This window comes from Stegostoma tigrinum, chromosome 13, assembly GCF_030684315.1.
Source record: "Stegostoma tigrinum isolate sSteTig4 chromosome 13, sSteTig4.hap1, whole genome shotgun sequence".
Classification (NCBI taxonomy): domain Eukaryota; kingdom Metazoa; phylum Chordata; class Chondrichthyes; order Orectolobiformes; family Stegostomatidae; genus Stegostoma; species Stegostoma tigrinum.
This window is the reverse complement of record NC_081366.1, coordinates 7,381,221-7,407,029: the sequence shown is the minus strand read 5'-3', so window position 1 is coordinate 7,407,029 and position 25,809 is coordinate 7,381,221. Positions and strand designations below refer to the sequence as shown.

At 40.2% G+C, this 25,809-nt stretch overlaps 1 protein-coding gene across 1 annotated transcript in view; it reads left to right on the top strand.

The window, feature by feature from the left end:
• LOC132210462 (protocadherin Fat 3-like) overlaps positions 1 to 25,809 on the top strand; it is a 118,108-nt gene that overhangs the window by 35,573 nt on the left and 56,726 nt on the right. The window contains exons 3-4 of the mRNA XM_059650531.1: positions 14,150 to 15,377; positions 18,432 to 18,541. Of these exons, the coding sequence (XP_059506514.1) occupies positions 14,150 to 15,377; positions 18,432 to 18,541 (1,338 nt within the window). The remainder of the gene's footprint in view (positions 1 to 14,149; positions 15,378 to 18,431; positions 18,542 to 25,809) is intronic.

Here is a 25,809-nt window from a genome sequence, read left to right as displayed (position 1 = left end):
CTGAAAACTGTGTAAGGATGTAGTTGATTTTTGCCAGACACATCATATATGTCATATAATTGGGAAAACATCAAGCACTGATAAAAACTGCACCCTAAAAATATATATTGCTGCATTTGAGGAAACTTTAAAACAGTCTTCATTGGTTGTGTAGGACTCATACCTAAAAGAAAAAGTGAGAATAAGTATTCGTTGACCATAATGGATATGTCTTCTAGATTTCCAGAAGACAGCCCATTACATAGTATCACAGCTTAAAGCAACGTAGAAGAGTTACTCAATTTTTGACTGGATAAACACTTCCCATAGAAATAGGATCGGATCAAGGATCAACTTTTACATCAAAATTACTGAAGGAACTTCAAGGATTGGCCAGGAATAACACATTGCAGACAATCCAGAATCTTTGGGAGCACTAAAGTGGTGGAATCAACTTTTAAAAACCATGTTGAGGGCATATAGTCAAGACTACAAGAGGATTTGAATGAAAGGATTCCAGTTGTACTTTCTACAATTAGTGATGAACCGAATGAATCAATTAAATTTAGTTCATTTGAATTAGTTTTTGTGGAACAGGTAAGAGGAATACCAAAACTAATTAAGAATCAACAGGCAAATCCCAATTCAGACACCTTACATTTGGATTATCTGTAAAATTTTACAGAGAAATTAAATAGAGCAAGTGAGTTGGCTAGATAGCATTAGAAAATAACATTGCATGTGATGAAACAGGAAGCAGGCAAATAAGGTAAAAAAAATCATAGTTTCGCTAGGTGATGGGATAATGTTACTTCCAGCCATATCTTTATAGTAAATATTTATTAGTCCTTATCAGTCGAAAGATAATTGAGTGGAGTGTACTATACAATATGAAGGACAGATAGAGAAACAAATCTCACAGAGCGTGTCATATTAGTAGACTTAAAAGGTATTTTGATAGGCAAGGTAACTGAAAGGAGAACGTGTTACTGGTTACAACACGGAGTGATAAACGCAGCCCAGAGGATTGTGAATTGGACGTTTCTCTAATTAAATTGGACAATGAGGAAGTTCTCAAAAATTGGGATAAATTATTGAGTTACCTTCCAGAGGAAAATCGAAATGTCTTGAAAGAGTTGTGTCAATCACATGGGAAATATGTATGAGTAAGCTGGGAAGTACTAATCTGATTACACATGGTGTACGTTTTAGATATGCTGTTCTAATTTAGCAACAACGGTGGTTCAGTGAGAGATTGGACCAAAGCCCAAAATATCACTGAAGTGAGTTGCAGTGAATGGACTTAATCCATAGTCATGGTGTCAAAATCAGAGGATGCCTAACAAGTATGTATGGACTCACGTAAAGCCAATGCGGTTACAAAATCTGATTCATTTCCAATTCGATGCCTGAAAGATTGTATTGAGAAGATGGGACAACCAATTTATATTTGAAAGTGGAACTTACTTGGAGGATACTGGCAAGTATTTTTATCCAAAAAAGTGATGGAATGTTTAGTTTTTATGACACCAAATAGACTGTACCAGCTTAAAAGCATATGAAAAACGTATGAAAAATGTGCAGATCATATTCAAAGATAAACTAATAATAAAATTGCAGCATCGCCCAATTGTGTAGTGTACACCGATGTTATGGCGATATTTAGCCCCTCGTGGAAGGAGCATTTGAAACATGTATCAGAATTGTTTAATGAACTCTGCAGGGCGGGCTTGGTGATAAGTCTAACTATGAGTGAGCTTGCAATAGCCCAAGTCACGATCCTGGGGCATCTCACTGGACATGGAAAAATGGCACCAGGGGATGCAAAAACAGAATTTACTGAGGGGTTTCCCATATCATCGATGAAGGGGCAAGTACTATGATTTCTCAGATTGAGTGCTGGTTACCAGACGTTCATTCCAAATTTTAGCAGTATGGTTGCTCCACTGACAAAGTTGTTGAAGAAATGCAGAAAATTTCAGTTGACAGAGGAATACAAAAAGGCATGTCACAGCTTTAAATCTGCGTTAATCACTATCCCAGTGAGTAAACCGCATCTAATTATACAAAGGCATTCAAGCTGGCGATTGATGTGTGTGATGTGCATGTCAGACCTGTATTCTCATAAGAAGTTGTCAAGAAGATAGAAAGACCTACTGTGTATCTTTATGGAGCATTGAATAATCATCAGAAATCTTCAATGATCAAAAAAGAGTTTGCTATTGCAACATTTCAACATTATATTGCCAGTAATCTGTCTGAGGCAAATACATATACTGATCATAAACTTTTATCAAATTTTTGGGAAAGAAAATCTAAGCATAAACATTCTAGACTGTTTAGATAGAGTTTAATATTGCAGCCATTAAATTTGAAAATTGTTCACCTGGCAAGAGGCGAGAATATAATTATGGATGCATTATCATAACTTTGATGAACAGGACAAGTGTTCTGTGGTAGGAAAAAGACGGATTGAAATAGAATGTAGTAGTGAATGTTTGCAGTTAGAGACAATGAAATGTTTAAACATTGTTGTGTATTAATAGAATTAGACTAAGATTTTTTTTAAAATGAAGTCATCTTTGCGTACTAATGCTTCGTTTATTTTAAAGGGGGAGGTGTGGCAATATTAAAGTGATATATTTAGTCCTTTTTTAAGTGAGGAAAGATTGACACAGAGGTGCTGATAGGTCTACTTAGAACCAATAAAGCTTTTGAGTACATTTAAAAAAATATAGTAAAATAAGAAGGCTGAATTGGTGAGTCAGGCTCTCGCTGAACCATGATTTTTAATTTTAGTCTTTCAGGGCAGTTGTCTTAAAGCTGGGTTTGGAAACTGCGGTGCATCGCTGCCTGCAGCTTTCTCTCTCAGAGTTTTATCTTGAAGTTTTTCCTCCTGGAATGGAGAAATGCATATAAGACATCTATTTTACTGAATTTGCTTTTGCCAAGGGTGTGTTTATGGGATGTTACTATATTGGAACACTGTTACAGTTTAGTAGTTGAACAATCCGCTATTTTACATGTTTGTATGTCATATTCTTTGGGGCAACATAAGAATTAAAATCACATCATCCCGAACTTTAATTTCCAACCTTAGAACATGTGATTCCCTTTAAAGGTAGGTCTAATTAGTTTTACCAATGTCTGCTGAAATGTACTTTATTGTTGGAAAAAGAATTGCCCATGTCTAAAGCTATTAAAATTCCAGGACGGGTTCAATTATTCATTGAGATGATTTTCATAATAATTATTTTGATTATTGAATTAATTAAAGTGCAGTTAGGCTAGTATCGATGCCTGTCAGGTCTTTACCAGACATTTGAACGTAGAACGAGGGAAATGAAATCCATTCGTGGATATTTTGGTGCTTCCCTGTAACATTTGTTCGGGCTCCATTGAACACAACCATAGCCTCAAAGGTGCGCAGGACTGTTTCTACGCCTATACCTTGCTATATATATATATTATATATATATATTATATATGTATATATACTTCTTGTCTGGCTCTCAAGGCTTTTTGTTGATGGCAATGCAATCTATATAGCATGGAAATAATGATTTAAAGGCACTTGGCTCCTGTTGTCATGAGATATTGCCAAAGTTTTCCTACCTTATTATCCGATAAATTTACCTTGCAGATTCTAAGGAATATGACGAGGGAATCAGCTTGTGACGCTGTGAGGAATGTAAAACAGTAAAGACGAATTTGTAAAGAATTGAATTGAAAGGGCCCAGTAGTTGCATCAAATTTCTAATTTGCAAGTGAAAGTGTGATATTCAGTTTTTCTACGTGCAGGGACGTCTTCTTTCATGCTTCAGTCAGCTTGCTGGCAATCAAGGTTATAAAAACTTCTTCTAGTTCACTGCTAACCTCCAACCGATCTGAATAGTATAAAATGATTGTATTCCTAATTCTAATTATCCAATATCCTATTAATTCGGCAAATGTCTCAAACAAAACTCAGTTTCTTTGCTGTTTTGATCTGTAGCGTTCCTTATTTAAGTCTTGCGACCAGAAATGAATAACGAAATAACTCAATAGAAGCATTTTCCAATATCGAGCAAAACTGATGCATATGACCGTCTATGAAACAATGTCCCCGTCATAGAAGAGTTAACAGTGGAGAAAAGAGATAGGCAATTAACATCTCAGAATTTCTGCATTAATCGAGGCGTACGGTTTTGATAGCTAAAATATGGGAAAGTATTTCACCCGACAAGAAGTTCGATACCCTGAGGACCCCATACCTGAAAAAAAAAACAGGGCCAGTGTCACCTGACAATTAACGATTCTACCTCACAGAATAAACATCTAAAATTGGGAAACAAAAGCGAATTAAAACCTTTGGACTAATTCACATACATAGTGATAATACTAACGTTTTCAAAATTAATGCCGGGCTAATTTATACAGCAATTGAATTGAATTTGACGGAGGCAGATTGTCTCTATCTTTGAAAAATGCGCCGAGGTCAAGCGGTAATTTCCAGATTGCATTTGCTACGCACAATTCACAAGATGGCATAGTTAAATGTATGCAGTGTCTGTTAGTGTAGGCAACGGTGTGATCGATATTCTCATCCTTTAAGGCCACAGCCTGCAACACACATGGAAATTTCTGCGTCATGAGGACACGTGATCGTATGTTGTGCAGTCTAGCCACTGGTCTCTAACATTTAGTCCAAGAAGGTTTTTCTTTAACGTATTGCATGTGACATTTTCCCTCAATGACTGAGTCTACAATTCAAAATAATGAAATTAATAAAATATTACTATCATATCGTTGACAATAATATTATATTTCTCAAGCAATTTTCTGAATCCATTCACATTTCAAAGTGAAAACCACCGTACTTGCTTGGAAATCCGCACCTCACATGACCCACTGAATGGGAATTAGATTGCAGCATGATTCACTTCTGGATAATTAATGCTGCTGGAATTCCTTGGCAACTTCTACCAAGCTGTTCATATTTATTAGTGGAATTTTAAGATGTACATTTCAAATTCTTTATTCAGACAGCATTTTATAATGTAATGTGAAACACAGTACGGACGTTTTCATCAATGAGAGATCAAGAACCTATTAGCAAATGTATTTCTACTATTTCCATAGTTGTTTAAATATTCGAGATATGGATCCATTTCGAATGAATTGTTTTCATTCTTGCACCAATATTAAAATTCAAGTAGTTTGCTTCTCATTATATGTTGTACTTATTTCTCATTTTGGTGATATTTTTAACACCCCAACCTCCTGCTGTTGAATCAGCCAACGATGCAAACACATTCCTTGTATTAACTCATTAATTTGGAAATTTGATGAGTATTAAGTAAATTGATTTTAAATGTTCTAATTGTCATCTAAAATTTTATTCTAATTCAATCCAATTTTTTAAAACAATGTGTGCAAGAGGCAAAATGTAACGTAAAGAGTGGGTGAGAGCAGCAGAGAGACAGAGATGACAAAATGTGCTCAGGAATCACAGAGAAAAAAAAAATCACTTATTGTTATGAACCGTAGGAATTTTTTACCACAGCAAAGCAAAATGCAAGTTGTGTCTGAACTCTTGCATACCATGCAAATATCACTTCTCAACAGTGCCAAAGACCATGTAAATATCATTGAGACAAGATTTGTTGTTACCACATACTTCTAATTCTCTGTCCAGGTTTCGCTCGACAAAAGTGAATCCATAAAATGTTTTCATCAATCTTTTCACCATCTCAGACTTCATTCTATGAAGCTCATGCAGTTCATTTAGAGTGTTATAGTAAATTTAACTCTCTCAAAACCTAGTTTGGCAATCAATACTTGTGGAGTTCTGAAGAGATTCGATAACTAGAAAAGCACAGACACCAATATCGAAAACCCATTTCCCAACTCGTTATAGATTAGAACAATTAGGAAGGGGAGGTAGGGACGCTGTCTTCCTACTGTCACTGGATGCATAAAAAAAGGATAAAGCCGATAATATTATGGCGCACAGTGACAAATGAATTCAATTAATTAATCTTAACTTATAGTGTAGTCAAATTGTGATAGTGAAATCATTTTTGATTGCCATAAAGCAATTGTTTTGTTCTCTAATGGCCTTCAAGCTGCCCCCATCTTCAGGGCAACAATAATCTGGGGTAACGTGAAAGAGCCTAGCAAGATAGTCACAGCAAGCTGCCACATTGTCTGACAATTGGATCATCGACCAAGGCAATGACACAATAAATTCTGCCAACTCACCAAAGTCCTCTTTAATAGCATTTAAACTGAAACAGTCACCTCCTTAATGAGTCAAACAATAACCGGGTATCATTAGTCTGACACAAGCATATCTTTCAGAGAAAGTACGATGTATTACCATCATCATCCACAATGTGGCGTCAAAGTAGTGCGCAGTCAGCAGAACATTGCCATATGAGAGGTCAACATCGAGTCTACATCACGCGAAGTCTAATGACATCAGACAAAACATGAGCAAGTAAACTTTGTGCTAATTACCGCCTACTTGACACACACACCTCATAACCTAAACGAGAACTTCAAGGTCACAGAGATAATGGGAACTGCAGATGCTGGAGATTCCAAGATAATAAAATGTGAGGCTGGATGAACACAGCAGGCCAAGCAGCATCTCAGGAGCACAAAAGCTGACGTTTCGGGCCTAGACCCTTCATCAGAGAGGGGGATGGGGGGAGGGAACTGGAATAAATAGGGAGAGAGGGGGAGGCGGACCGAAGATGGAGAGTAAAGAAGATAGGTGGAGAGAGTGTAGCTGGGGAGGTAGGGAGGGGATAGGTCAGTCCAGGGAAGACGGACAGGTCAAGGAGGTGGGATGAGGTTAGTAGGTAGCGGGGGGTGCGGCTTGGGGTGGGAGGAAGGGATGGGTGAGAGGAAGAACCGGTTAGGGAGGCAGAGACAGGTTGGACTGGTTTTGGGATGCAGTGGGTGGGGGGGAAGAGCTGGGCTGGTTGTGTGGTGCAGTAGGGGGAGGGGACGAACTGGGCTGGTTGAGGGATGCAGTAGGGGAAGGGGAGATTTTGAAACTGGTGAAGTCCACATTGATACCATATGGCTGCAGGGTTCCCAGGCGGAATATGAGTTGCTGTTCCTGCAACCTTCGGGTGGCATCATTGTGGCAGTGCAGGAGGCCCATGATGGACATGTCATCAAGAGAATGGGAGGGGGAGTGGAAATGGTTTGCGACTGGGAGGTGCAGTTGTCGGAGGATATCCTCCGACACTTCCGCCATTTACAATCCGACCCCACCACCCAAGACATTTTTCCATCCCCTCCCCTGTCTGCTTTCCGGAGAGACCACTCTCTCCGTGACTCCCTTGTTCGCTCCACACTGCCCTCCAACCCCACCACACCCGGCACCTTCCCCTGCAACCGCAGGAAATGCTACACTTGTCCCCACACCTCCTCCCTCACCCCCATCCCAGGCCCCAAGATGACATTCCACATCAAGCAGAGGTTCACCTGCACATCTGCCAATGTGGTATACTGCATCCACTGTACCCGGTGCGGCTTCCTCTACATTGGGGAAACCAAGCGGAGGCTTGGGGACCGCTTTGCAGAACACCTCCGCTCAGTTCGCAAAAAACAACTGCACCTCCCAGTCGTAAACCATTTCCACTCCCCCTCCCATTCTCTTGATGACATGTCCATCATGGGCCTCCTGCACTGCCACAATGATGCCACCCGAAGGTTGCAGGAACAGCAACTCATATTCCGCCTGGGAACCCTGCAGCCATATGGTATCAATGTGGACTTCACCAGTTTCAAAATCTCCCCTTCCCCTACTGCATCCCTCAACCAGCCCAGTTCGTCCCCTCCCCCCACTGCACCACACAACCAACCCAGCTCTTCCCCCCGACCCACTGCATCCCAAAACCAGTCCAACCTGTCTCTGCCTCCCTAACCGGTTCTTCCTCTCACCCATCCCTTCCTCCCACCCCCAGCCGCACCCCCCGCTACCTACTAACCTCATCCCACCTCCTTGACCTGTCCGTCTTCCGTGGACTGACCTATCCCCTCCCTACCTCCCCAGCTACACTCTCTCCACCTATCTTCTTTACTCTCCATCTTCGGTCCGCCTCCCCCTCTCTCCCTATTTATTCCAGTTCCCTCCCCCCATCCCCCTCTCTGATGAAGGGTCTAGGCCCGAAACGTCAGCTTTTGTGCTCCTGAGATGCTGCTTGGCCTGCTGTGTTCATCCAGCCTCACATTTTGTTAACTTCAAGGTCACACTCGGGCTGTCAATGACGTGGAACACATTCTGGCTGGAGGACATTAATTTCCATCACCAACAATTATTCTGCAGTGCATCCATTGTAACATCTCGTAGAGTCCCATGGGACATAGCTCCTAAACTGGACATGTGGCAAGGGGGTGAGGAAACCAACAAGATAAAAAACTTATCTCACGTGAACGTGTTGCCACGAGTCTACCTGCAACAGGTACATATATCTTTAACACTATTACGACAACATTAGGATTTGTGACTATTACACAGCCCACATGGCGATGAAGTGCCACCTTTACTTTGAGATACACTCCATCATTTTGAGTGCGCATGGGTACTATGCTGAATAAAATGCATTTCAGACAAAAGCACGAATCAAAACTGGGCACTCATTAGGAGTGATAATGAGTCACCAGCCACACTGGAGTTTCTTTCCAACCAAATCAGTGAACATCACAACCACACATATCGCACATTCCAACATTAGCATCAAGGCAGTTGGCCTGCACTGGTTTAAAGAAGACACTTGTAAGACAGCACGCCAAGAATAGCACCAAGCATGACTGAAATGATATATCAAACTGATAAATGGCTCAGGGCTATTCACATGTTAAGCAGCAAACAACTCGTGATAGACAAGGTTAAGTGAACTCACTGGATGAAACCCAAGCTCAGGAGTCCTGCCACATCCAGTCATAAATGATGATGGACAACGCATCTGAAGTTAACGTTTCATAGCTATCCCCGTCCTCAGTGATGCAAGAACCCAGACTTCAGTGTAACATAAAAGACCGAAGCATTTCCATATACCATCAGACAGAATTGACTACTAGAAAGTTTAATGCAATTTATTCTAAAGTCCCAAGCATGGCAGAGATCAGGTGACCACATAAAACATGGTGAATTGTAATGAGCCAGTTCGCACTGTATCTGTTACAGAAGCCAGGCTGCAGTTAGTTCCATTCACTCCACCTGATATCAAGTAATGATTGAAAAAAAAGACAGAATACTACAATGACAATGGGTTTTAACGAAACTCGGGGAAATAACACTGAAATGTTGTGATCTGGAAATAACAGTTCCTCAACAAAGTGTCCAGTACAGTTGCAGTAATATGGAAATTCCTCCATATATTTTCACAACCGTAAAAAGCAGGATGAACCCTAATGAGCTAATTATCGTTGTATTTGTTTACACATCCAAAGATGTGCAGGCTACGTGGATTGGCCATGCTAAATTGCCCGTAGTGTTCAGGGGTGTGTGGGTTATAGGGGGAAGGGGTTGGGTGGGACGCTGCAAAGGGCGGTGTGGTCTTGTTGGGCCAAAGGATCTGATTCTACACTGTAGGAAATCTAATCTAATCTAATCTTAATCACCATCCAAGTGATGGAATGTGCCATTGGCAATGCTGACAAGAGCCACTTTTCCAAAATAACGTGCTCACTGACTTTTGGTTGATTTCACCAGCTCAGCCATTTCATGGATACATTGGAGATTTAGTCGAAATATGGAAGGAAAAGCCGAAATACAGACAGGAAGTTAAGATGACTGGCCCTCATAAAGTTTACATTTAATTGAATGCCCATCGAGGAGCTCCATCAAAACTGTATCAAACGAATCAACGCAAAATATCTCCTTTGATTGAAATAATACTGAACGCTTAGGACAAATGTGGTCATCTTACCAACAGAACCGGAATGCTGTTGTCTTTCAGGGCAGTAGCCTGGACTCAACCATTGTCATTTGCATCATCAATGACACAAGTTCCAAGGCCTGGATATTTGTTGACGATTGTGCAACGTTTAGTTCAATTAGTAATTTCTCAGATAGTGGTGAAGTCTATGTCAAACCGTAAAAGACTTCAATAACAATCAGGCCTGGATTGAGTAGTGCCAGATAGCGTCGATATTACATTATTGTCAGGAAATGATTACACCAAAATAGGACAGAAACTAATTCCCTTGCTTTTCACAACATTCTCATAGCTGAATCCTCTAATACAAATATCAAGGGAGTTGCCAATTTCCAGAAATTGAATGGGACGAATGATAAAAATGCTGCCGCTCCAAAGCTAATTAGCAGAAGGGAATCATACACCAAACAATTATTTTATTGACTTCTGAAATACTGTCTACTCTTTGCGAGGTACAAGTTAGGAGTGTGCCAGAATATCTTTGACATACCTAGCTCAAATAACATTCACGAACTCCCTTCACTATTTCTGCATAAACATTGTTAAGTTGCATTCTTAACGGAGGTGTGTGAACTACACTGCAGGAACTGCAGTTGTTCCAAAAGGAAGGCCGCCATCTGATTCCTAAGGGCTATTAGCAATGTGGAATAATATTGGTGCAGTCAATGATGCCCACTTCTTATATATGAATTAAAATTAACTTTGCCACAGGTACAAAATAAACCAAGAGAGGAAATGGCATTAGAAGGAAAATTGCAGTAGCAGGCAAAGTTCTGTCCCATGTTAAGATTTGCTCACAGGTCACGCCTACAAATTACAGTGATATTCAGCTTTGAATTTCTAACAAGGAGGAATATACCTTTCCTGCAATGTGATGACATTCTAAAATTCAACATACGAACTGCATAAAACAAACACTTTCAAGGATGGAATTGGCACAGGTGAACAGTTTGCATTCCAAGGCAACCCTTCTGTTCTAGCTCCTATTTCAACCGTTGCTTAAACAATAGTTGAATGAACTGATCTCCAGATTTAAGTGAGACTGACTGCTTTTGACATTAAGGCAGCATTTTGTTGACGTGTGCCAACAAGAATAGATGGAAGTGAAGTAAACCTCTCCCTAATAATTTCACAACTACCCACCACAAAAGAGGAAGTTGGTGGTGTAGGAAGACAATCATCTCAGTTCCATGAATCTCTGTAAAAGTTCTGTAAGGTCTTGCCCAATTTTCAACTAGCTTCAAATGTGACATCAATCGCTTTATCTTCTATCGCAAGGCCAGCACTGACATTTTCAAAGAACATTTCACAATTTACAGAAGCATTTGCAGTTTCACAAATGCTGAAGCTGTCTTTATAGATTCTCAGTGAGTTCTGGACAACACCCAAACTTCAGCTAACAAGTGGCAATTAACCAACTAAATAAGCGGTAATTAACATAATTAGCGGTGCTGTCAGCCAATGACAATCTCCGAAGTGACAACTGTGACTATTATCCTTTTCTGTTCAATGGCGTTACTATCGCTGAATTCTCTACCATCATCATTATATGGTTTATCATCCTAAGATGCTTTATTATTGGTTACAATCTTAACTCAACTACCCAAATCAATATTGTGTCTGGAAATTCTGCAGCCTGTAAGTCATCTATTAATTCACCGATATTGCCCGCCAAATAAAAGACACAGCTATAGTTGTCTGGATAACTGCAACTCCAAATTCAGCCAGGAAGCTCGGCACAATTCGGGGCAAAACAGCTCCTATGTTTGCTACTCCGTGCACACACTTAAACATTCATTCATTGCTATCACAAGAGAAGATTAGTAGCTCTAATATTAGCAGTATCACAGTAACCTCAACTCGGTGGAACATATGCATAATAAATCTATTCATATAACAACTATTAAAGGTTTGACACACTGCACTTTGCAATCCAGCATAAATCCTCATAGTTAATTGCTCTCATGGCTTCAGAGAAATAACACTTCCAATATGTGTTTATTTATGTGGAATTCACTGAAATATCTTGTACTTTCCCCACCACTCCTCTCCAATAATCTGTTTATTTTCCCATTGAATAATTCTTGAGTTTGTGCACAATATACTAGAAGAACTTCAACAGTTTGAGCAGGTTCCTTTAACTCTAATTCCCAACTTGTGACTTCTACCATGCTATGCAGCAGATAGCTGGGAAAATCATGACATGCAATTTTAAATCCAAACCAAGCATCATTCTGAGTTGGTATTGCATCTTGATTGTTTCATTGCTCATGGGTGAAAATTGCGGATCGTCATATCCCAGTAGGACTGCACATGTTCACAAATCCTGTTCACCATCAGCTTCCCACGAGCAACACTGAACAGAAAAACAAAGTTGGTCTTTTTTAAAGGATACTAGCGTCCATGAAAAGATGCAAGACGATTGCCGTTTTCTTGTAATAACTGTGAAGTTATGTAAACTATATTTCCTAAATATCTCTGAATCATTCATATCTCCCTGGAAATACTTTTTTTTTCAAACAATTGACAATGTACTATATCACCTACTCATGTGGTAGATCGCGGTTTTATTTCTGTTATTCACACTTGTGAATCAGTTTGTCATGTTTGGATACCTCAAGTGCAAGCGAGACAAAAAAAACGACAAACTGCTGACGTTATAAAGACGCAGGTTGTCTAAAAGGATTGCTTAAATAGTGGAAATGCTCAGCAAGTGTGGCTGCTTCTGGAACAAAAGTCGCAGCGTTAAAATTTGTCTTCGCGTTCTTTCATCAGAAATGATATAAAATCATTACCTGAAGGATGTATTATGTCAGTCCTTGTACAAATGCCGGCAGACCTGTTGAGTTTTCGCGAATTTTCTGCATTTATTTCTGTCTTACGGCAACCAAATTATATTTCCTTTTGACTTAGAATTGTGGCGTTAGTCTGTTTATGAGAAGTATTATGATAGTTATGCGATGTAAGTTATTATTATCCCCATTGAAGAATGCACTGGCATTTGTTTATATTCGAATTTGTCAATTCTTTAATAACGTTGACAGTTTTAGTTTAAGTTTGAATGGGAATGGATAATTCAGAGTTTCCTGACACGATCTAGCAACATCATGGTCGGTCATTCATGTGGGGATGACCCAGGCAGAGATATACACTTTGCATCAGTGATACTGAGTGACAATGTACCGGATGATATAGTTAAGGTTATCATGTTCTCAGCAAAGTTTCGTGTCCTGGATGACCAATGATGAAATGAATAATGCACTGATGAATACGATTATTAATGATATTAATATCATTAATAATCGTATTAATGATATTAATGATAATATCATTAAACTATCAGTTGTTATGTTGTACGTGAGCCTTTTTAGAGGATTTTAAATTACGCACTTGTAATTTGTTGCAAAGAATCCTGGAACAGGCCAACTTTAGAAACAATTGTTGCGCTTATCGGTTAAGACTGTTAGTTTCGCTGTCTACCAATAAGAATCAGATCACAAGCCAGGGATCTAGAGAACCTCGCATCCGAGACACACAAACACACAGCAGAAGCGAAGAGCCAGACGTTGCCTGTTTAGATGCTGTGCGGCCATTATCAGCAAATCTTCCCAGGATTTGTGTTTGCCTTCCTTCGTTCCATATCAATATATATTCACTGGATAATACGGTGTTAGAAAGAGATTTCAGACAATCGGTCGACGACATATCGACATTTTTACAGCAACATTCGTCTGAGAACAATGGTAATATTGCGCGGGACATCTTTTGTTTTTCTACTTTGGGTATCAAACCTGATTTCGGGACAAATTCGCTACTCAATTCCGGAAGAGCAGGAGCACCGGGCCTTTGATGGAAATATCGCTGAGGATTTAAAGTTAAGTATTTGGGAATTATTGAGTCCTAAATTTCGGCTCGTCTCTGATGAAAAAGAACAGCACACGGAGGTAAATCTGGAAAATGGGATGTTGGTTGTGAATGAGCGGATTGACAGAGGACAGATTTGTAGGCAGAGCTCCATCTGTTCCCTTTCTTTGCAAATAGTGCTTGATAATCCTCCGGAAGTACATCCCGTTGCAGTGGAAATACTAGATGTAAATGATAATTCGCCCAGATTTCCAAAATCTGAATTCCTGCTGCAGATCAGTGAGTCAGTTTCAGTGGGCGCGCTCTTCTCTGCCGAGAGCGCGCATGAGCCTGACGTGGGCACTAAAGCAATCAACACCTACCAGGTCAGTCCGAACTACCATTTTGGCCTCAGACACGGAATGACGGGACACAAAGTGCGGAACCTATAGTGGAGAAACCGTTGGTCCGTGAGCAAAGATCGTCCTTTCAACTTATGCTGTCTGCTATTGACGGTGGGGTACCGCTGAGATCTGGAACAAGCAGGATTTCGATTACTGCCCTTCACATCAATGCTAACGCACCTGTATTCGATCACAAAATATACAATTGTAGTATACCAAAAAGCTCACCCAAAGGGATCTTAGTGATAACAGTCCATGCGACTTACACTGATGAAAGTAAGAATGGTGAGCTGAAGTATGACTTCACCAGCCATGTTTTCCAAAATGTTCGAGGTTTGTTCAACCTGGACCCAAAAAGTGGCGAGATTACAGTTCAAGGTATTTTGAATTTTGAGGAATCAGATGTTCATGAACTTGGTAGAGAAGCAGTGAACAACGCAGAAGCAGGTATGGCGGGACGTACGGAAGTTATGGTTGAGCTAATAGACACAAATGACGATGCCCCTGCGTTAGACTTGACATTGGTGTCCAGCTCCGTGGCGGAAGATGATCCTCCAGGTACAATCGCAGCTCTGATCAGTGTTATAAATTCAGACTCTGGAGAATACGGACAAGTAGAATGTCACACTCCAGTAGATCTTCCGTTCATATTTCAAAGGACATCGAGAAACAGTTACAAGTTAGTGACAAGTGATATTTTGGATCGTGAAACCGTCCAGACTTACAGCATCTCTATTTCAGCCAGGGACGGAGGGTCTCCCTCCCTGTCAGCAAATAAAACACTTCCAGTGTCCATTTATGATATTAATGATAATGCACCGAGATTGACACAATTTTCATATAGCATATATCTGATGAAAAACAATGCTCCGGGTGCTTCTATTTTCACGGTCACGGCTTTGGATTCGGATTTGGGCCCTAATGGAGAGATTGTGAATTCTCTTATGGGCAGTCTCATTGATGGGGTACAGAGAAAATCTTATGTCTCGATCAGTTCTAAATATGGGATCATTTACGCCCTGCGTGCCTTTGATTATGAAAATCTGGAACATTTTCAGATCAGAGTTCAAGCCTGGGATACTGGATCTCACAAACAGAGCAGCACTACATTTATAAATGTTGTTATCTTGGATCAAAACGACAATGCTCCTGTCATTGTTTCACCTTTAACGTGGAACACTCAGCTTCAGCAGAAATTCTATCACCGTCGGTACATCCGGGTTATTTGGTTATCAAGTTAATCGCTACTAATGCCGATTCTGGTCAGAATTTGCGGCTTTCCTGTCACCTGTTGGGGTTCATTTATCCAAACCATTTTACGGCGGAGCCTCGCTCTGGGGAATTCAGGCCAACGCAGCGTTTAAGTGAGAAGAAGTCAGCGCAACAAAGCTAATTTTCACCGTGAAAGATTACGGAGAGCCGAGCCTGTCTACGACCGTTACGATCTCATTTAACATTTTAGCTAATCTTACAGAAGGTTCGACACAAAGAACTGACGATCATGGACAGTCGAATATTTTTCCAATCTTAGTCATTATTAAATTATAATATTAGGATCAACTTCCCTTTTGCTTCTTGTAACCATAATTCTTCTGGTCATACTGAAGCTCAATCAAGACACAAATATTGCTGAAGAGCACGGTTGTACAGTTTGTTGTGACTCACATCAAAGTTTGAATGATACCTTTAATCACACGCCAGCACCAAACGAATCATTTAATTACACCCAGTCTCCTCAAACGGAAATTTATTGCTACACTATAAATCTATCTCTAGAGTCGTCAACACGTGATTTTCTCTTCCTAAAGGCCTGTAATCCTACTTTGCATTTTAATGACTTGGACTTCTGGGGCACAAGCGCCAGAAAGTAGTTTAAAATACGTTCCATCATTGGTAATAACGGTAAAATCCCATGTTGTAAGTTTTGCATTAATGGTTAAACTTTATTTCAATATATGGGTGTATCTGCAAGATTAGCAGCTGAAGATCTAGTTCGGCAAATTGTTGCCTGTTGTTCCTAATTTTCAATAATGCAAATATAGCTTACCCCGTTATCACGGTTCTGAAGCGTACATGTGAGCATGGAATCAGATTTGGAATTGGTTATTGTTTTAGATTGTTGAAGTGGATCGTAATATATACTGTGACATTCCGTTCTGCTGAGCAAGAATCACAAGTGGATTGAACTGGCTAAAATGTTAAGAATAATTTGTAAATTTCGCTTGCATGTGTATGTAATATTTTTGACAACGAGAAACATTATTGCAGACGAAAAGTTGAATGAAAATTTTCGGGGCTATTATTATACACATCCAGAATATCAACAGTGTTCAGTAAACTGTCTTTAGGAAATTTGTACCAATTTGAACTAAAACAACTATCCATAAATTAAACAGGATATATTAAGGATAAATTACTTTACATAGATTTGATATAAAGCGACTTTTAAAAAAAATGTGGTGGGTGGGGGTGGGGAGGGAGGAGAGTGAAAGTTAACTGTTAAGTTGTTTCACAATAAATTAGTTAACACATCATATGATTTATCAGAGGGTTTGCTTCCCATTCACATAAGTGATTAGTTCCCTTTTGAATGTTACTACCACATTTCTTTGCAGCATTTTTTTAAGTTAATACCTTCTATCTTATAACAACATTGCGTGAAACAGATGTACTCCCCAATTTTCTCCTGAATCACCGGTTCATTGATTTTAAATTTGGATAATCTACCTGTCAATGTAAGCTGAGTTTTGTTTTCTCTCGTATTCAAATTCTCTTAACTCTCTTCGCAACATTTACCACCCTTCCGGCCATTAATGCGAGATAACGATTCTAGGATGTCTTCACGAAGTTCCAAGGGATTGACAAAGATACTGAAATATTCAGTTCAAGATTGGACATACAAACCTGGAAGAATTGCATTGCAACTGTGTATAGATTTGGCTGCGTGTCACGTTGCAATATGTAATCAGCTTTAAAATGCAATTGATAAAAAGTGAGCATCTGCCTAGCATTCTTATTGACACAGTTTAAGTTTACTTTCCCTGACGAATGATCCGAGTTCTGTAATGCAAGCTGTAATTCTGAAAGAATTCCAGAAACCATTTTGAAGGATCATAACAAGTATCCTTATACCAGATAAATTAGTGACACTGGTGTGATTAGCTGGATGACACAAACACAAGGATGAGGGAGAAGTGCCAGTGTGATACAATTTCAAAATTCATCCTTGAAATGCGGTACTAGAGTTAGTTGTTTGAGCAGCTCCGATTAAGCTTTAGTTTGAACTTCTACCGCTTCAAATAACTCAAATTGCATTCTTCGTGACTGAGCTCGGTGCCTTATCCTTATGTGACCTCCATAATATTATTGGAACATAGACTCTAACGTGATCTTTCGACATATTTCATATCTCATACTCAACATGGGCTTCACTTGTTCATACACCGAGTGCACACAATCGCTCACATATTAGTCATATTTATTCAGTTATTTGCTCGCAGCATTGTGCGATTCACCGCCATTTTTTTTACACTTCTTCCTCCTTTCCCTTTCTTCCAGTTCCTTCTTGATATCTTCAGCCTTCAAGTTTGGCCGAATTCCACATATAATATTGTGGACAAGCAAGGCACAGTAATGCTTACTGTCATTCAGTCCCAGCAACGCGTTGTCACCGCATTCCTACGCTTCCCGAGGAATATTTTATTATTTCACGGCATGCAATTGCTTTTGTTTCATCAAAGCAAATTCTTAACGCTCCTTGGGAGAAACACTGTAGGATTACAATTTTAAATAATTCCTTCCAAACCCATGGCACTTCTATCTCGAAGGGCAAGTTCAGCCGATACATGGGAACACCACCTCGTGCAATTTCCTCCGCAAGACACTCGCCAACCAAACGTCGAATATATTACTTTCAGAAGTTCTGAGGTAGGGTCACCGGACCCGAAACATTAACTCTGATTTTTTTCCTTCACAGATGCTGCCAGATCTGATGAACTTTTCCAGCAAGTGTGTTTTTGTTCCTGATTTACAGCATCCACAACTATTTTGGATTTTTAAAATATAAAAAAAATGATGTTTGTTTTCATACAACTGTTTTCAGAACTTTAAGAGGTGGAATTGGACATTTTAAAAATGCTTTGTCTGATTATGTGGAGGAGCGAATGGAACAGATATCATGAATGTGCCCAGAGTAAAAGACAAAGGAAATTCTAATGATCATAAAGGAAAATTGATATGTATTTTGCTATATTACAAATGGTAGGTGTGAACGTGGGAAAATGAACCTGCTGCCCTGTGAGCAAAGCCAACAAGACACAAACAAGACAGGCCTGTGCTTGCTGTTGGACATTGCAAAAAGAATGGAAACCAGAGGTAATTCTATAGTTATTGAACTCAATTTTGATTCCTCGGGGCCGTGAAGTAATTAAACAGAGAATGAGTAGGGGTTCGTTGATCTTATTGAAAAACTGTTCTGGAGCCACCGTTTTGCATACACAATCATGGGTCATCGAAGTGGCAGGCAACTAGGAGTTTGGTGCTATTCTTATGGTCAGAGCATAGAGATTCCACAATGTGGACAAACAGCCTTCGTTTGGTCTCATTGATGTAAACAAAATCCGAAATCATCAGCAGCGAATACTATAAGTTAGGTTGTAAGAATTAAAAGTAAAATGCTGCATCATCAGGGAGATACATTTGGATACTTGGAAAGTGCAGAGTAAGGAGGTAAAAGGGCAAATGTTCTAACTTTGGTAATTTTGTACATAATGGCCTTGGTAACATGGAGTAAATAAGGATGCGTTATAACTGATATTGTTGTGGGAGGAGTACTCCCCCAAAGATTGCTGTCAGTGAAGGTGAGGGGATGACCTCTTTGATGGCAGTATTCTGCTGGACATTTAAACACAGAGGCTAATATACGTTAACATTGTCTCTAGTTCCGGTTCAGCTAGTTTCCCCTCCCCTGCAGTGTGGTGATCCTCAAGGCAAACCACTATTAATCTTTTCTCTCTGATGAGATAACAACCCCATTTCCGAGTTGGACGAAAGTGATTTTACCTTTGGGTTAGTTCGTTAGGGTTAGTTGGATTTCCGTTTTGTAATATGTGTGATCACTCTCTGCAGCGACTGATATTACCACGTAGGACTGTCCTTCTGAACTTCGTTCATCGCCGTAGGCACGGGAACCATCAGGTTAACCAACCACTAGTCATCTCTCTCTAATGAGAACTGTTCACTAGGACTATGAAACTTTTTGATCTAAATACTTCTCTGAAACGTCATATACTATTGTCCCTACCTCATTTCTGTTTCTTTCGAATAGTCTCTTCATTAAATAAAACTTTAAACTGGAATATTGGACTGGCAGGACTTCGTGGTTCCATGGCCCATAAACTACAATAATGTCAGTACTTTGCAATATATGTTACATTCTAGTACTCATCTCGTTCAATGATGTCCTTTAGGGAAGGAAACTGCCATCCTTACCTGGTCTGGCCTACATGTGATTCCAGACCCACAGCAATGTGGTTGGCTCTTAACAGCCCTCTGGGCAATTAGACATGGATAATAAATGCTGCCTACCCAGCGACGCCGTCATCCCGTGAACGAATAAAGAAAACCCAGAAGCGATCTGTAGTGTTTCCTGATCTCCCGATGTCTCAAGGTTGTATCTGTCTGTTTCATATTAGAATCTTATTGATTTCTCTAATTAATGCAATGTTTTTGTGAGAACAATGTCCAAGTGCAGACAACGCACTCCTCTGACCTTGACTTTTATTCCCGTAGCCTTCTGTTACCATTAACACAGGCCATGGATTGTCATGCAGTCTACCATCTACGTCAAACACTGTGAAAGCTGTTTGTTCAATTTCTTCGTCTCAGCTCCTCCACTATCATATTCAAAACTTAACTTTTAGACCAAAACTCGGTCACACACGTAATTTTCTTTTGGTTCAGCGAATATCTTTGTTTTGGTAATTCCAACGTGTCGCGTTTTAAATGGTTTATGCATGTTTTTGTTCATATTATCTGTCTGTAATTAGCTTCACGAACTATAGGTAGTCGAAAGTCACGTTTTAATCATCAAGACTTCTTCCTGTGATTTAGTATTACTCAAAGGTTGTTTAACATGTGTTTACTTCACTGAAATAGGACGCTAGAAATCAAGGCCAACTTTTCCTGGAGTCATGAAATTTCATGTTTTTGCAAAAGTACAGATTTTCTCCAATTTTTTTGCATTTTCGGCCAAAGTTGAGATGAAGCCTGAAAAACATTCATGTCTTTAATAAGAATTAAATTTTGTTGCAATTGCATACATCAAAGCTACATGTAAGTAAATTGTACAGTCGACTTATAACTCTACTAGGTAAAATTGTAATAACATTTTATCGCCATATAGGCACATGCAGGTAGTCAGACAAACATGGGTATTATGGATGGAAGGAAAGACTGAGAAGGGAGTTCAAGGGTCCATGCCTCAAGGTTCACTGAGATGGTCCTTTTGGATTGCCACGATTTGCTGCACCATGATCTTTCATTCTCACCCAGAAGCTGCTCAGCTGCCTACCAGATAATCAATATTTGTTGGCAGGCAGAAGACCTTCTTTATTGACAGCTAGCCACACTCATGGACCAATAAGTTACTTATTCCAGCTGAATCTTCCTCTTCTCTCACACCTGCTTCCAATTCTTCCCCAATAAACAGACACAATGATTGAGAAAATAGCACACAAACAGCAAGTACAAAGAATGATAGGTGACGTGCAATTTTTAAAAGTGCAGTAATGCTTTCCACAAGGCTCAGTTTTTAAAACAGCCTTTCCTCATTTCAGTCCATAATCAGAAAATGCAGAATAATATGAAAATGCAACCTATAGAGGCTTCGCCCATTGAAGGAAGAAACACAAGTTCTGAAGTACGTGTCATCGCAAAATACGTGATAAACTGCAAAGCAGAAGAGTTTCATATTTTAATTACATCTTCCCCCACCACCACCCCCGCCACCTGGGTCTGATGCAAACTTCCTATTTCTTACACTTTTAAATTATTCCAACTTTTTACATTTAGGACAATATATAGGCAGTTAAACTATCTTTCCCAAAGTGGTGATTAATCATTAAATTAAGTGCTTGCAGCAATCAACTCCACCTGAATGATCTCACATTCCGTGTTGTGAACAATTCATTGAAGGCAAATCAACTTCGATCAAGACAACATATATTTCCTGTTGTTATGCTGGACATAGTTTTAAAAGTATCAAAGAGCCAACAACAATATCTACACGATACAATACTTCTTCTGGTACTTTTTTGAATGGAAATGTAACCCACTGGCTTCTTCATTTCCGACTCAATCAGTCTGTAACAAGGCTGCAACTACCCAAAACGCACAAGCATCAATTGGCAGTTTGAAAGGTTTGTAAACAAAAACAAACGTGGCCAATTTATTAGGAATACCTTCAGCTTCTCAAAGAACATGCTGCTTGTCGTACTACTTTTGGCTTGTTTCTTTAAGAAACTCATGAAGGCTTCTCATATCTAATGGAAATTGAGCACAGTTCCCAATAAAACCAGCATATTCTGATTCATCTCACGAATTCTAGTTTACTTTAGGAATAGGAAATTATATTAGAGCATTGTCCTTCGTATCCTTGGTAATACTTGTCCTTATCCTTCATCATGTTTTAGTAAAGTTACCCTACCCTTACAAATACACTTTGGCTAACTTATTACCAACACAGGAAATAACAATTGCTTAATTTTTTCATTCACTTGTCTCACACGTTCTTTGCAGTCTAACTGTAAACTACAACATTATCTAAGTACACTACATAGCTGCAAACCTCTCAGACAACCTGATCCTTAAGCCTCTGGGGTGCAGCTGAGCCATTCTTTGACCTGGATCGAATTACTTGATGTTGTTATAACTCGTTCATTGTATGAAAAGCAGATATTTCATCATCCCTTGTTGATAATCGCACTTGCCAGTAATCCTTCAATAGATAATTGAGCCAATGCCAACCACATCAACTCAACCTTCAGACTTGGCTATGGCAATGAATTTGCTTTTGTGACTCTTTTGTTATCAGCAGAGTCTGTTTGGTCCATGTAGTTTAGGAACCGATCTTATTAGCCAAATACTCTTTCTTTTGTTAGGTTGTATTGAATATTTTTCCAGCATATATGTAATGGTTGATTCCACCTGAGTTTATTTTTCTCGGTTGAACTGATAAGGATGTTGTTTTATGAGTCTTGACTCTACCCTAATTCATCATCAAGTCTACTTAACTTATTACATTCAGATGTATCCCTAAGGACTACTTTTTGTTTCATTGGTTGTCTTTCACAATCCTCCCATTACCGTTTCTCTAAAAATGATAATAAGTCTAACTCTTCCAATAATACTGTGTTAGCTAGTCCAATTCAAAGATGTGTAACCTGATAACTGCCAACAGCTCATTCAAGTCATTCCTTTTGACCCTGTTATCTTCTACTCATCTTGTCAGCTGATGCAACTGTGTTTTCTTATTGCTAACTGTGCCACTTTACTGACCCCTAAGTACGTTCTTTTTTCATTCATTTGTGGGACTCGGGTGCCGCTGGCTGGCTACATTTGTTGTACTTGCCAAGTTGTCCTTGAGAAGGTTGCAGTGAACTGCCTTCTTGAATTGCTGCAGTCCACCTGCTGTGGGTCGACACACAATGCCATCAGGTATACATTCCAGGATTGTGACCCATCAACAGTGGGGGAAAGGTGATATAATTCTAAATCAGGATGTTGAGTGTCTTGGAGGAGAACTTAAATGTGGTGCTGCTCCCATATATCTGTTGCCCTTGTCCTTCTAGATGGAAGTGGTCGTGGGTTTGGAAGGTGCTGTCTGAGGATCTTTGGTGAATTTCTAAGTGCATCTTGTAGATAGTACACATTGTGCTACTTAGCATCAGCAGTGGAGGGTGTGGATGCTTGTGGGTGTAATGCTGATCAAGCGAGCTGCTTTGTCATGGATGGTGTCAAGCTTCTTGAATACTGTTGATGCTGCACTCATGCAAACAAGTGGAAAGTATTTCACTACATTCGTAACATGTGACTTGTAGATGGTGGGCAGGCTTTTATGGGTAAGGAGCTGAGATACTGGCCACAGTGTTCCAATCTTCTGACCATCTCTTTTACCCGCTGTGTTAATGTGGTGAGCCCAGTTGACTTTCTGATCAATAGTAACCTTCAAAATGTTGATAATGGGGAATACAGTGATGTTAATACTGTTGAATAGCAAGGTGTGGTGATAAGAAGTCTCTTCTTTGTGATGGTTAAAGCCTGGTGTTCACCTGGCGCAAAGTTTACTTGCCACTTGTCAGCCCAAGCCTGAATATTGTCCAGATGTTGGTGCATTTGGAATTGGGTTGCCTCAGTATCTGAGGAGTCCCAAATGGTGTTGAACCTTGTGCTGTCATCGATGAACATCCCCACTTCTGATCTTATGATAGAAGAAAGACCACTGATGAAGCAGTTGAAAATAAATTGGCTGAGGACATTACCCTGAGGAACTCTTGCAGCAATGTCCTGGAGCTGAGATGATTGATCGCCAACAAACATAACCATCTTCCTACGAGTCAGGTACAACTCCAACTACTAAAGTGTTTGCCCCTTAATATCCAATTATCCCAGGTTTGCTCGGGCTCCTTGATGCCACATTCATTTGAATTCAGCCTTGATATCAAGCACGGTCACTCTCACCTCATGTCTTGAATTTAACTCTTTTGTCCATGTTTGAACCAAGGTTGTAAAGAGGTCAGGAGCTGAGTGGCCCCGAAGACCCAAACTGGGCATCACTGAGCTGATCATTGCTGAGCAGGTGCTACTTGATAGCACAGTTAGTGACAGCTTCCACCACTTTACTGATGGGCAAAAGTCGACTGCTGGGACGGTAATTGGCTAGGTTGGATTTGTCTTGTTTTTTTATGTGACATACTTGGCCAATTTTTCACTTTGTCGGGTAGATACCAGAATTTTAGTGTACTGGAACAGCTAGGTGAGGGGAGTGACAATTTCTGAAGTGCAAGTCTTCAGAACTATTGCTGGAATGTTGTCAGCGCCCGGAGCCTCTGCAGTATCCAGTATCTCCACGTGGAGTGAATAGAATTGGCTGAAGATTGGTATCTCCTGGTATCTCTAATGCTTGGAACCACTGGAAGAGGCCGAGATGGATTGTCCATGTGGCACTTGTAGCTAAAGATTGCTGGAAAAGTTTCAGCCTTATCTTTTGCAGTGAAGTGCTGGCATCTCCATCGTTAAGGATGAAGATATTTATAGAGCCTCATTTTCCAGTGAGTGGTTTAATTGTCCACTACAATTCACGACTGGATATGGTTGGACTGGAGAGATTAGATCTGATCCTTTGGTTGGGGGATCGCTTAGCTCTGTCTACCAGTTGCTGCTTATGTTGTTTGACATGCAAGTAGTCCTGTCTGGTGGCTTCAACAGGTTGATACCTCATCTTTAGGTACACCTGTTGCTGCTCCTGTAATACCCTCCTGCACATTCTATTGAAACAGGTTGGCAGCCTGGTTTGATGGCAATGGTTGAATGGGGAATATGCAGGGACATGAGTTTACAGTTTTGTGCTGGCACACAATTCTGCTGCTTTTGATGGCACACAGCACTTCAGAGATTTCGAGTCTTGAGTTGTGAGATCTGTGAGACGTTTGTCCCATTTAACACGGTGATAGTACCACACTACACAATGGAAGTTATTCTCAATGTGAAGGCAGGATTTCCTTTCCACATGAACTGTGCAGTGACCACTGTTAGCAATGTTAACATGGATTAATACACCTGCAGCTTGCAGATTGCTATGGATGAGATCAAGTATGTTTTCCCCTCTCATTGGCTCTCTCACCACCTGCCACAGGCTCAGTCTCGCAGCTATGTCCTTTAGGATCCAACCAGCTGTATCAGTCGTACTGCAGCCGAGCCACTCTTCGTGATTAACATTGAAATCCCCCACCCAGATTACATTTTGTGCCGATGCCATCATCTGTGCCTCATCCAAGTGTCGTTCAATATGGAGGAGTACAGATTCATCAGCAAAGGGAGGATGGAATGTGATAACCAGCAGGAAGTTTCCTTGCCCATGTTTAACCTGAAGCCATGAGACGTTATCAGGTCTGCAGTCAATGTTGAGAACGCCCAGAGCAATTCTTTCCCGTCTGCATAACCCTGTGCCACCATCTCTGCTGGGTCTGTCTTGCCGGTGAGACAGGGCATCTACAGGGATGGTGACTGTGGTGTCTGGGATATTGTCTACAAAGTATGATTCCATGAGTATTATTATGTCAGGGTGTTGCCTAATTATTCTGTGAGATAGCACTCCCAGTTTTGGCACTAATATCCAGATGTCAGTGACGCAAACTTTGAGGGTCAACAGAACTGTTTCTGCCATTGTCTTTTCGGGTGTCAAGATCAATGCCAGGTGATCCTCTGGTATCATTTCTTTGAGACTGTGTAGCCTTTGGTACAATTGAATGTCTTGCTCAGTCGTTTTATAAGACAATTGAGAGTCAACCAAATTGCTGTTGGTCTGGAGTCACATGTTGGTCCGACCATGTGAAGATGGCAGATTTCCTACTCTAAAAGATGTA